The sequence below is a fragment of the Gouania willdenowi genome, chromosome 21, assembly GCF_900634775.1.
Source record: "Gouania willdenowi chromosome 21, fGouWil2.1, whole genome shotgun sequence".
NCBI lineage: Eukaryota > Metazoa > Chordata > Actinopteri > Blenniiformes > Gobiesocidae > Gouania > Gouania willdenowi.
The window spans coordinates 27,289,217-27,301,399 of record NC_041064.1 but is presented as its reverse complement, the minus strand read 5'-3'; the positions used below and the strand labels follow the sequence as shown (position 1 = coordinate 27,301,399).

The window sequence follows — 12,183 nt, the reverse complement described above, 5'->3', positions numbered from 1 at the left end:
CTGCGAAACGGCAATGCAGCTGATAGGTTCCCATTAAAGTCAATGAGTCCATTTCCACTGCATGCGTATCTGCACCAGCACAGCACCATAACTGCTGCAGCATGCTGGGGCCCTCTGAAGCAAATACAGTATGCAGCACTTCTATTTCTGCTGGACGCTGGAGCTGTGCTGCAGCAATTTAACAAAAATAAAACCCATGTGGGACAGGAAGTAGTGCATAGACACAGAATAAAATATCTGGATTGTTTTCAAAATAAAATACTCCGTGTTCAAGGCGGATCGTGTTTCCGTCGATTGACAGAGGTCATCCCTGACAGAGGAAAACACCAACCTTCTTTTAAAATCGTATTTCACAAATAAATATTGCATTTATCCATTGTTGAATCACACATACAGTATGTATCGCGCAATTACACGTGAATTAGCGGGATCTCCTGAGTCCTTGCTGCAACAGATGCACAGCAAAACAGGAGGCGGTGGGGATTGCGGGACTACAGAATGCGCTGAAGTTCCGCAGTGGAGCAGTTTCCGGTTAAAGTGGAAACTCATACTTGTTTTGATCTCAGTATGATGGTAAGGTGTCGGGACAGGTAAGATGAGGTACGTCCTACATTTTGCACACCTACGAATGTTATGTCAAGAAACACTAGTTTTGTGGTTGGTGCCACCCCATGTAAGTTTTGGCTTCTCCTTTAGAATTGTGTTGGTTGTTTTTCAGATTACTTAGTGCTAGAGTTTGAACGGCCCTGGTTTGTTTTGATTGTTTCATTTATTTTCCACAACCACCCAGCCCTCACCTTCATCACTCTGGAAGTTTTTGTCTTCTTCTGTGATGAATAAATCATTAAAACAAAATTGACTCGTCTACTTGGCTTTATTTTGAGCGTTTGTTGCTATCCAGGTGTCTTTTCAGCACTTGGACCGTAACACCCCTCAAAACTATAAATTGAAAACTGCTCAGAACAAAGGACGCTGCTGTCGGTTGCACCAGACGAACAAGCTCTCCTCAGTTTTACCGCACAAATCCGTAATGAGTGTGACTTTCTGATGCCATTGAGGTGTTGCTGCACTCACCAGCAATACAACTTTTCATTTATTTGTTTTTTTCGAGTAAGGACAAGAAAACAAAAGGAACAATTGTGTACAAGGAAACTCCAACAGAGAAAAACAATCAGAGATGTTCAAAATAATAGATAAGATCCATGTACACTTATAATTGTAATAATATGTCTGCTCAAAAGGGAGTGGGAAGAAGAAAGACATATTTAATCCCACCCCTATTTCTTAATCAAGTTTCTGTCTGTTTGGACTTCAATAAATACAAACAAAATAGGAAAAACCCAAAAACATGACTAACTAATAATCAGTAACTAAGATATACAAATCAAATCAAATCGAGCTTTATTGTCATTTTGCCAACCATACATAGTAGTGCAGACAAGATGAGAGAATGTTAAAGAGGATCCAGTTAAAAACATACCATAATTTCCAGGCTATAAAGCACACTGCTTTATTGGCCGCATTACAATAATTTAGCAAATTTCTAAGAGAAATCCACACAATTGCCTAATTGCTGTATTCAAGTGAGGTTTCACAGAAATGTCCGTGTTTCAACTAATACGTTTCCTTTACTACATGAAGCCCACGTCTACATATCAGCTTTTCATTGTCACTTGTTACTGGAACCAGCCTGTTACACCGCTTCATCCACTCTTCTTACCGTGAACTACCGCAGAGCGATCACAGCGAGTCGTACTCTGAGTAGGGTTGCCACCTTTCAGAAAAGAAAACCACGGGATCGTGAACAAAATCCTCAAAAATAGAAAAATTTGGACATAGAAAAGTGTTTCCCAAATGTTATTGCCCCATGTACCCCTTAGCTCATGTTCTACATTATTCATTAGTGTCTGCAGACTCGTCTAAACTCTTTCCTCTGTCTCATCCTACATGAACCTTGAATTGAAGCCTTTGTTCATTCATTTCTGATGTTTTGCTCATTCACCTTTTGGTGTAGAGTTGTGCCACAAATTATGATTGATGGATGAAAAAAAAAAGTCTGTGCGCATGTAAAAAAAAAAATCTATAATGTTGAAAAAATTTACTTTTTCAAGTTTGTGTGTACCTCCTGAAAGGTGTTCATGTATACCTAGGGTAGCGCTCGACAACCATTATTCTCAAAGGAGCCATTTTATTTCCTCTCACCGGGATTAAAATCCTTCCGGAGCCGAAAAAAATACCTTCTCAATAAAGACAATATAGTGTAGAAAATTCTATATAATCTTTCATTTAACCTTCAAACCTCCACATCCTAAACATGAAATCAAATCCCAGTAGTCTATTAAATCAGTCCAACCATGATGTGTCTTACTGTATCATCCTCAGGAGATGATGGATGATTGTTCATATCTACAGTGTTGTTCTCCTAAAGCTGTTTGACCGTGGGACACTGAAAACTCTCTAAAGTTGGACATTTTTAGGGTCTACTCTCCAACAGTCCCTGAAAGCACCACACACACACACACATCCATGTACACAGGACACATCACAGAGAGCGGGGGTCCTATGTAGATCCCACCACGACGATGTTGCTGGCCTTAGCATTTCCTGCGTTTTATTTTGTGTGTTACGGTCTGACAGACATGTCTAGTGTTCTGGTAATTTATGCAAATACGGAACAAATGGCGTTCCGTTTTGGCTCAGTACGGGACGCACCATTTAATGGCCAAAAAAGGAACGATTCCATATTTTAAGGGACTGGTGGCAACCCTAACTCTGAGTCAGAATACGGACGCTTCTGAACAAATCCAATGTGGTGATATGGCAACTTCATACTGTTATGCTACTATTACAAACTGGCTGACTTTTACTTGGAGCGAAGATCAGAACAGCATGGATACAGCCTGTATCCATGCTGTTCTGATCTTCGCCCGGTGCTTCTGCCATGTGTTGTCTTGTGTTTGTGACTGTAAGCCGTGCACGCTTCCAGGCGAGACAGAACTTTAGCTTGTTGTTTGTTTTGAAGCGAGTTTCTGTCGAAGCGGAGCTGTCTTCAGTTCCTTGATGCTGGCAGAAAGACACGAACAGCTAATCAGCTATAGACGGGCGGACCCAGCGTGTGGAAACAGCCTATCATATCTCCGGACGTCACCGGCAAACAGCCAATCATTAACCATGCCATGTTGGTATGTTTTCAAGTAAGTAGCGTGTAGTGACCTTAGATTGTGCAGTGAGAAGCCGGGAGGAAAGTAGAGGCAGCTGCTGTGTAGTGGAAACTGGCACCGGTAGTATCGTAATCCACAGTACTATTGTCGTGTAGAATTTCTGGTATACAGTAGTAAGAACCGATACAATTTGGCACCGTTGTACCGGTACCATGGGTATCGTGCAACTATACAACTTTATGCTTCAATTATAAACTGGCTGACTTTTACTCAGTGACGTGCCGTGAGCACTAGGGTAGGGTAGGCAGGGCGTTCCAAATCGAGACCACCAATGTCAACACCTATCACAATTTCATATGTTTCTGCTGGCAAGTGTTAATTCAATTCAATTCAACTTTATTTGTATAGCACAATTTACAACAAAGGCATCTCAATGCGCTTATAAAAATATATAATTCATAACAAGAAAGAAAAAACCCAACAAGATCCACATGAACAAGTATTTAGTCATCTAACAAAATCAACATCGTAAAACACCATTAAAGAAACATAAACAATTATTTAATGCAGCCTCCATACTCTCCCAACAGATCAGTGCATCCGTTGTTTGTGTTGGAAACACAGAAACACGGAGAAAATGACAACGACAACTCGGAACAGCCTCAGTGAGGAGCATCCACAAAGCCAATCCTTCCTTTTGTATCATTCACTGTAGAAAATACGAACAATTTTCTGACCTTACCTTTGCTGAAGGTCTGGTAGCTCAGGTGTTGGTCTCCCATCTTTTAAAAGCTGTCGTTTTTCCTCAAAAAAAGTTTGTTTATCGTCTCTAGCACTTTCTTCCTGACTGAAGTGTTATCCCGCTTTTAGCTAGAGAACGTTGCAGCAGCGGTCACGTGTCATCAATTCACTAATGCACTGTGAACTTAGGTATGGCATTTAGCATTACACGGTTACGTCCAAAGGCAGCGTAGAGAGCTGCCTTTGGACGTACATGGTTCTCATCTTGGGGAACTGACTGCACATGTACAAACACATAAAAACATGCTATGGGAATAGAGGCAGAGCAGCAACGTGCCTTTGAGAAGGGGTGTGGCCTCCTCCTGCCTTACAGTGGTTAGGAAATAGCGATGTTTAGCGATTTGGGCTGTGAAAAGCACAAAATGCTGACACTTTCAAACTTATGCTGTATTGTAGGCTATCGGAAATTGAAAAATAAATAATTTATAGTTATATTATAATTAAAACAAAAAATCTAAATATCAATTTACCCTTGGGTAGGCACTCTCACTGTCTCTGATTTCACTTCACATGCAGACAGACAAAAACTCTTCCCAGTGCTTACAATCTTGGGTATTATAAAATTTCCAAAGCCTCTGGTACTATGAGTGTTCTCTTAAAAATAAAAAATATCTTAGTATGTTGACTGGGAGAGATTTAAATAAAATTAATAGAGTATAATATTTAACAAGGTCTTGGATGTAGCTTGAACAAAGAGATTATTAGTGTGTGCTAAATATTGTCTTATGTATAATTCTTTTTGCTCGTTTTTGTAATAGGAATAATAGATGTATGGAACTTTGACAATTGTTTCCCCACACTTCAATATATTACGTGAGATAGGGAAGTACTATAGAACAATATAAAATTCGGAGAGTATCATGGTCCAGAAAATGTTTAGCTTTGTTCATAATTGAGAGGCTTTTTCAAAATTTGCTATTTATATGTCTGATGTAGACTTTCCATGTCAGTTTATTGTCAACTATTACTCCAAGGAATTTATTTTCAGTAACATTTTCTAATTGAATATCATCTATTTTTGTTTGTATTTCTGGGTTACTTTTATAATTACCAAATATAACTACTTTTGTTTTATTTATATTTACAATCAATTTATTACGATTCCATAATTCTGTAGTTTATTCAGTAAATTAAAGTGATTTATTGTATCAAAAGCTTTTTTGAGGTCAATAAATATTCCAGCAGCAGGTTTTCAATTATCCCCTTTTTGTATGAAAATCTGATGGAATATCAAATTTTTCTATGCCATGTATGTATATAAACAAACCAAGGATTCCTTATTTACATCCCTTTCACTTTTTAGGCAATGTCTGTTGGCCACAAAATTTGTGACAAAAATATTGGTTTATAATAACAGTGCACAGAATATATCTGTTAAATCAGTCATTATGCATGATGTACTTTATGAAGTATACGCTGCGTTGGTGGTTTGACAGACACTTTAAGTCTCTGAGAGGTGACCTGAGGTGTGGTCGGCCTTGACCTGCAGTGTCCTGCATATTCAATGTATGTTAAAAAGTGATCTGAGGAAGGATGTCTTAATCTATAAACTATTTAAGGTTGACCAAAAATCCAGAATAGAATGATTTATAGCTTTAAGTAAAATAAAGGAAAATTATCACCGCAATACAGTCATTATGCTGACAATGCAGAGGAAATAAGAATTCATCATCAGGAAGAAGCAAAAGGCACATTGTCTGTTTTTCTATACTAGACTGAACCCCACAGCAGCTCCATGTCAGCCCTGCAGATGCAGTGAAAGAGTTAATGCTAGATGTAGTTGAGATGTCAATCAGCAGCTTGATGAGGATAAATCCAACATAAAGGAGGAATGAACTGCTGTTACCAGCATCATCCCACAGTCCCCGTTAAATCATTATTTGCTGCATTCTCTGATGTTTCAGATGACTGGGTGCTGCATGTTTTTTTCATATAAACACCTCTGCATCGGTATGCGTGGTTGATGATCATGTACGTCACAGTCCCTCTGCATGTCCCAGTCCTCCTTGAATTGTATGTATATGCACTCAAGTCACGCTGAAAAACAATGACCTAACATGCTAAGGATATCACATGTCCAAGAAGAAATAAAAAAAATTGAAGAATTCTTACGTGTTCTGTGGCTTCCTCGCATCCTGCTGTGTCTCTTGCAGGTGCATCGTCACCAGCATTGGCTCCGCAGGCCATTGCCGGCGTTGCCATGGCAACCACGGAGGGCTGCCAGTTGGCAGAAGGGGCGGTGATGTCACAGGCTTCGTTCGGATCATGTGACAGTCTGATAGGGGCTTCAGCTGAGATCTCTGCACTGCAGCTGGAGGAGAGACACAGAGACATATGGGGCATAATGGAACGGTGGGGTGGGGGGAAGTAAGAAAAAAAGGGAATAGGAAGAGGAAAAAGAAGGAGCAGAGGGGATGTGAAAGTGATGAAAATGATTAATATCTTATTTATTATTGCTCATTGCATTGAATGCCTTTATACTTCCTCTGCTTAGGGTATTTGCAGATCTCGGAAGCTAAGCAGGCTGGGCCTGGTTAGTAGTTGGATGGGAGACCACTGAGAACTCCAGGTGCCACAGTGGGGGGCAGTTCCTCTAGTGGTATCTGTCATTGTGTCCTTAGGCAAGACACGTAACCCACATTGCTAAGCATAAATGTAGTGTGTGTGTGTGTGAATGTTGGTATTGGTCAGAAGGGCTGATGGCACAGTTTGGCAGTCTTGCTTTCGTCGGTCTGCCCCAGGCAGCTACAAAAGTTGCCTACCACCACTAAGTGTGGAGTGAAAGAATAATGACATGTAAAGCACTTTGATTGACCAAATAAGGCACTATATAAATACAATGCATTATTATTATTATTATTATTATTGTTATTATTTTTATTATTATTATTATTATTATTATTATTTTTATTAATAATAATAATAATAATAATAATAATAATAATAATAATAATAACTAGAACTGCAAGCAGTTATGAAAGGGGGCCAAGCCTTCCCGCGCGACTCCGTGGAGCCCGTGGAAGTACGTAACGAAGGATGACGGGCTTGTGGCGAGTGTCAGGACACAGCCCAACGTGCCATTTGCTGTGAACAGGTGGATATGAAGTTTTGGAAGATGTCATTTAAAGTGTGAAAGTTTCAGGCCAAAATGCGTTTGCACCCATTTTAGCGCCACCTAGTGGTGCATTTTTGGCATGGGTGATCTGTGTGCTCTTCTATGGTTACCCTGTAAATTTCACATCCCTCAACATAATACTTCAGCTGATATAAAGGTTTGTTTATTTATATGTTATGTAGTAATAAGCCACGCCCACTTTAACCAATCGCAATTCACTTTGAGATACGGTCCCAGGAGCGTCCCAAGGTCATACCCACCAAATTTGGTAAAAATCGGTCTTGCCATTTGTGAGATATACATTTCCCATATTTGCAGCGCCCCCTAGTTGCGTAAATTCGTAAAATTTTGCTTACACCCTTACAGTCACATGCCAACCAAGGATCTCAGATTTGGTGGTGTTAGCATTTATTTTGAGATGTGCAACAGTTGTGCATTTTTATAGCGAGCTAGAAAATGTACTCAGTAATTATTTGCTCATATTTTGAGCCAACAAAAGTATTTTATCAGCTTTAGATCAGGTCCAACTGAAGACTCTACGTGCCAAGTTTCATGCCAATTAGACAAAATCCCAAGGAGAAATTTGAAAAAGGAGGTTTTTGATAATTCGTGACTTACAAAGAGCAATGTGCTGTGGGAGTGGGCGTGGCCTATGTCAGAAGACGTGACTTTATGTAGGGAACATGTGGATATGAAGTTTTTAAAGATGTGAATTAAATTGTTAAAGTTAAAGGCCAAAATGTTTTTGCAATTATAGCGCCACCTAGTGGCTCAATATTCGGTATGGGTGGTCTGTGTGGTCTTCTATATCTACCCTGTAGAACCACCAAAGGGCACCGCCCTACCTTGCACGGTTTAGCCTGCAGCACCACTTTTACCCAAGGAAAAATAATAATAATAATAATAATAATAAAAACCCTTGCGATTACAATAGGGTTCCTAGCACCGCTGGTCCTAGGAACCGCGTATGTAAGCATACGCGGTTCCTTGGCCCCGCGGGCTTGGCCCCCTAATAAAAATCCTTACGATTACAATAGGGTTCCTAGCACCACTGGTCCTAGGAACCCTGGCCCCGCAGGCTTGGCCCCCTAAAAAAAGTTTAATTATCTTTAAACTGACCTTGTAAACACTCAATTCCTAATGCAAATTTAATTCTGAATTACACATATCCTGAGTTACCATAACTACCTGTCAACATTGAGCGGGTCTAACTTATCCTGAGTTACCATAACGAGCTGTTCTGCAAAGCTGCATTTAAGACAATTTTATGAAATAATTATTAAACCGTATTATTGCAGTCCAAACAAATCCAACGTTGCAAACCACTGAACCAAGCAGCAGCCATGTTGCCAGGTCAATCTGAGCCTGATTCACAGAGATATTTGAGACACAGACAGAGGTTCCTTGTTTTATAGATAGATTACCCAGGAAGGGCACAACTGAGTAAAAAGTCACTCTTATGCAGACATTTAGCATTAACAGTTATTGTTTGTGTTTTAAAATGTAAGACATGGTCTTACTTCTCTTCTTGGCACCAGCCTTTTGATTTATTCGCCATTTGCAGTGAAAGGAAACCACATTGGAATATATGTGCAAAAATACACCAGTATGCACCAGAGACAGCAACAACAAACACCAAAATAGACAAAATAAATTAACAGTAAAAGTTCAAAGGTAAACATTATACACAATGAAGCGAGGTAATAAAAACACACTTAACCTTAAGCGATACACCGATGAAAGTGCAAGAACAGCCTTCAAAGTGCTTTGTTCAGTCTGATAACAGCTTGTGGGAAGAAGCTGTTAATGTGGCGAGATGTCCTGTATCTGAATGAACGATTTCTTCTCCCGGAGGGAAGGGGCTGGAACATGGCTTTACCAGGGTGGCCAGTACCAGAAGAGTCATTAATGCTTTTCACAACTCGATGTAAGAGTCTGCAATCAAAGAGAGCCTCCAGAACAGGCAGCTCACAGCCCACAGTTCTTTTTGCAGAGCGGGCCACCTTGTTCAGAGCTCTCCTTTCTTTGGCTGTGATGTTACAAAACCACACAGTCATAGAGCTAACAAGCAGACTTTCTATGGTGCAGCAAGTCAAGCAGAATCTTAGAGTTATTTGTAAATTCCCTAAGTTTCTGCAGAAAGAAGAGACGCTGATGAGCTTTCTTGACAATGCGATTAGTGTTTTTGTCCCATCTCAGGTCATTAGACAGAGTTAAACCCAGAAACTTGCACTCCTCAACAATTTGCACTTGAGAGTTATCAATGACAACAGGCGTGTGATAGGGATTTTCCACCGGGCAAGAGCTGGAGCTAACTTGGAGGTAGCACGTGTTTTTGCTCTGAGCCATTCTGTTTCCACCAACATAGCTCCAGCTCTCGGAGCCAAAAACCAGAGCTACGCTGGCCCCACATAGCTTCTGGGCTACAGCTCAGTTCTGAAGTGGGCGGGTGGGATGCGGGGTTATTGACGGTCATCCAAAAATGAAAAGTAGCCATTCTTTTAAGGTGGCGAGCGGCTTGTCACATCACCGCAAATCCGACAAAAAACATTTAAAAGTGAGTCTAAGAAGACAGAGCAGTGGTCAGAGGAGGAGAACATAGTTTCCTGGTACTGTGGGTGTCTGAAGAGGTTCAGGGGAAGTGGGCGGAGCCCCACGGGCCAAACAGAACTACAGCCACGGAGGTGCTCGTCCTGTTGAACTGTTACTAATCCTGGTAAGTTTTATTTCACCCTGTTGTTAACCTACTACCAATATTCATTTGCTACAACATTCCCTTATCCATATTATGAACGTTACGTCTAATGTGGTACAGGCTAGCCAGTTAGCCGCTGGTTAGCTAGGAAACGATAACAATACTTTAATATTCCTGAAAGCAGCAGCAATATTTCATTGACTCGTATTCAGAACTTCCCTTATTGTTACATAATGGTCATGTAATAATATTATTGAACTATGTGGTAACAACGTTTCTGATCATTTCAGAGTTGGATTTGAAGGTTCATCTGCAGCTCAGCTCGTCTTCATCACAGAACAAATCCAGTAAGATTCATTCATTCTATGCAAACATCAACATGATCAATATTATCTGTTGGTTCATCCTGAAATATAATTATACACCATTTACTTGCATTTATATTTGTTTATGAATAAATTAAACTATTATTAAGAACTAATATTATTTTCTATTCCTAGACAAAACAAGGTTCATTCTTAATCAAAAAGCATTGCACACTCGTTATTGTACACTTGTTTTACCATATTTGATTGTATATATGTTTGTTGTGAATGTATAAACTGTATATAAAAAACTTGTGTAGAATATATATTGTAGTAATATAAGTTAAATATTTTTTTTGTGTGTGATTATCTAGAGAACCTTGTTTAGTTTTGTTGCAATAGGGTAGGTTTGTATAAGCTTTGCTTCAACCTACACACTTTGGCTTAAGGATTACACAATTGTTTGTTTTTGTATTTTCTTATGGTGGAGACTGCCAAAATAAATAATAAATTCAAATATTTTTAATGCTTCTATGCAGGAAAAAAGGAGGAAGATGTTAATGCAGATGTTCTCCCATGGAACAGTCAGGGACACGGTTCATGGACCAGAACCAGGACCAGGACTACGTCCATGGTCCATAACCTCCAGCTCATGATGAACTCCTCAGCACTGGTTGGACTGGTGTTGGTTCTGGAGCAGATAGAGGCAGGCTTGTGTGGGCTTCATTATGGCGCAAGTGCTCATGGGTAAACTTCTACGTAATCAGTGACGTACCGACGTATTTTGGGGCCGCAAAGACGTGGCTCCAACTTGCCGCTGCTGCGGTGGAAAACCAAACCGGTTCTTCAGCTATACAGGACTAGCTCTGACGTAGCTCCAGCTCCAACTATAGCTCCGAACAAGAAGCCCGTGCTCTTGGTGGAAAAGCCCTATGAGAGTTACCACGACTAAAATCAAAAACAAGTTCACATGTTTTAGATGTGTTAGGCAGGAGGTTGTTTTCTTTACTCCACTGAACAACATTTTCAATTTCTGCTCTGTAAGATGAATCATCATTCTCACTGATGAGACCAATAATGGTGGTATTGTCAGCATATTTGATGATCAGATTGGAGTCAGAAGAAGCCGCACAATCATGAGTGTACAGAGTAAAAAGCAAAGGACTTAAAATGCATCCCTGAGGAGATCCAGTACTCACAAACACTTCGTCAGAAAGACAGTCATAGATTTTTACTCTCTGTTCTACTGTTCTACCAGTTAAAAAGCTAAATATCCACTTACACATAGCATCACTCAGACCAAGAGATGTAAGTTTTTCAACTAGTTTACCTGGGACAAGAGAGTTAAATGCAGTACTGTAATCAATGAGCAACATTCTCGCGTGAGATTTAGCATTGTCCAAATGTTGGTATACAGAGGTCAAAGCAAAGGAGATTGCATCCTCAACGCTCCTGTTTTCTCTGTACGCAACCTGGAGTGGATCGACATGCATGGATCTGGCTCTTAATGAAGTCAAGTACAAGCCGCTCAAAAGTCTTCATCAGAACAGACTCACGTCAGCCACAGGACGATAGTCATTTAGACACGCCACTGGAGATTTCTTGGGAACCGATATGATGGTGGACTTTTTAAAACTGTCTGGCACAATACAGTTCCTCAGTGACAAGTTGTAGATATCCGTTAAAATGGGCAAGTTGCTCGGAGCACAGTTTCAGTACACGAGGAGGGATGCCGTCTGGACCTGGGGCTTTCCGGACCGAGGTACTGGACAAGACACGCTGAACTTCCTGCTGCGTCGTCATAAAAGCACCCTGCTCAATGCATTCGGGGAAGACAACAGGCAAGGGATCAACAAACTCAACGCGACAGTAAAAGTTGTTGAACTCATTCGGGAGAGATTTGTCAACAGGAACAGTTCTTCCTGTACTTGGTTTCCAGGACGTAATGGTTTTTATTCCTTTCCACATGCGTCGAGGGTCACCCTCTTCAAAGTAACTAACCGGTCCCCATAGGAATGCTTTGCATCTTTTATTGAGCGTTCTACAGCATAAGGACATCTTGTAAGCAACCGCATCATCCGATTGAAATGCTAGTGTGTGCTGCTG

At 40.4% G+C, this 12,183-nt stretch overlaps 1 protein-coding gene across 1 annotated transcript in view; it reads right to left on the bottom strand.

The window, feature by feature from the left end:
- LOC114455222 (intersectin-2-like) overlaps window positions 1-12,183 on the bottom strand; it is a 78,135-nt gene that overhangs the window by 65,247 nt on the left and 705 nt on the right. The window contains exon 2 of the mRNA XM_028436302.1: window positions 6,075-6,273. Coding sequence (XP_028292103.1) covers window positions 6,075-6,164 — 90 coding nt within the window. The 5' untranslated portion in view covers window positions 6,165-6,273. The remainder of the gene's footprint in view (window positions 1-6,074; window positions 6,274-12,183) is intronic.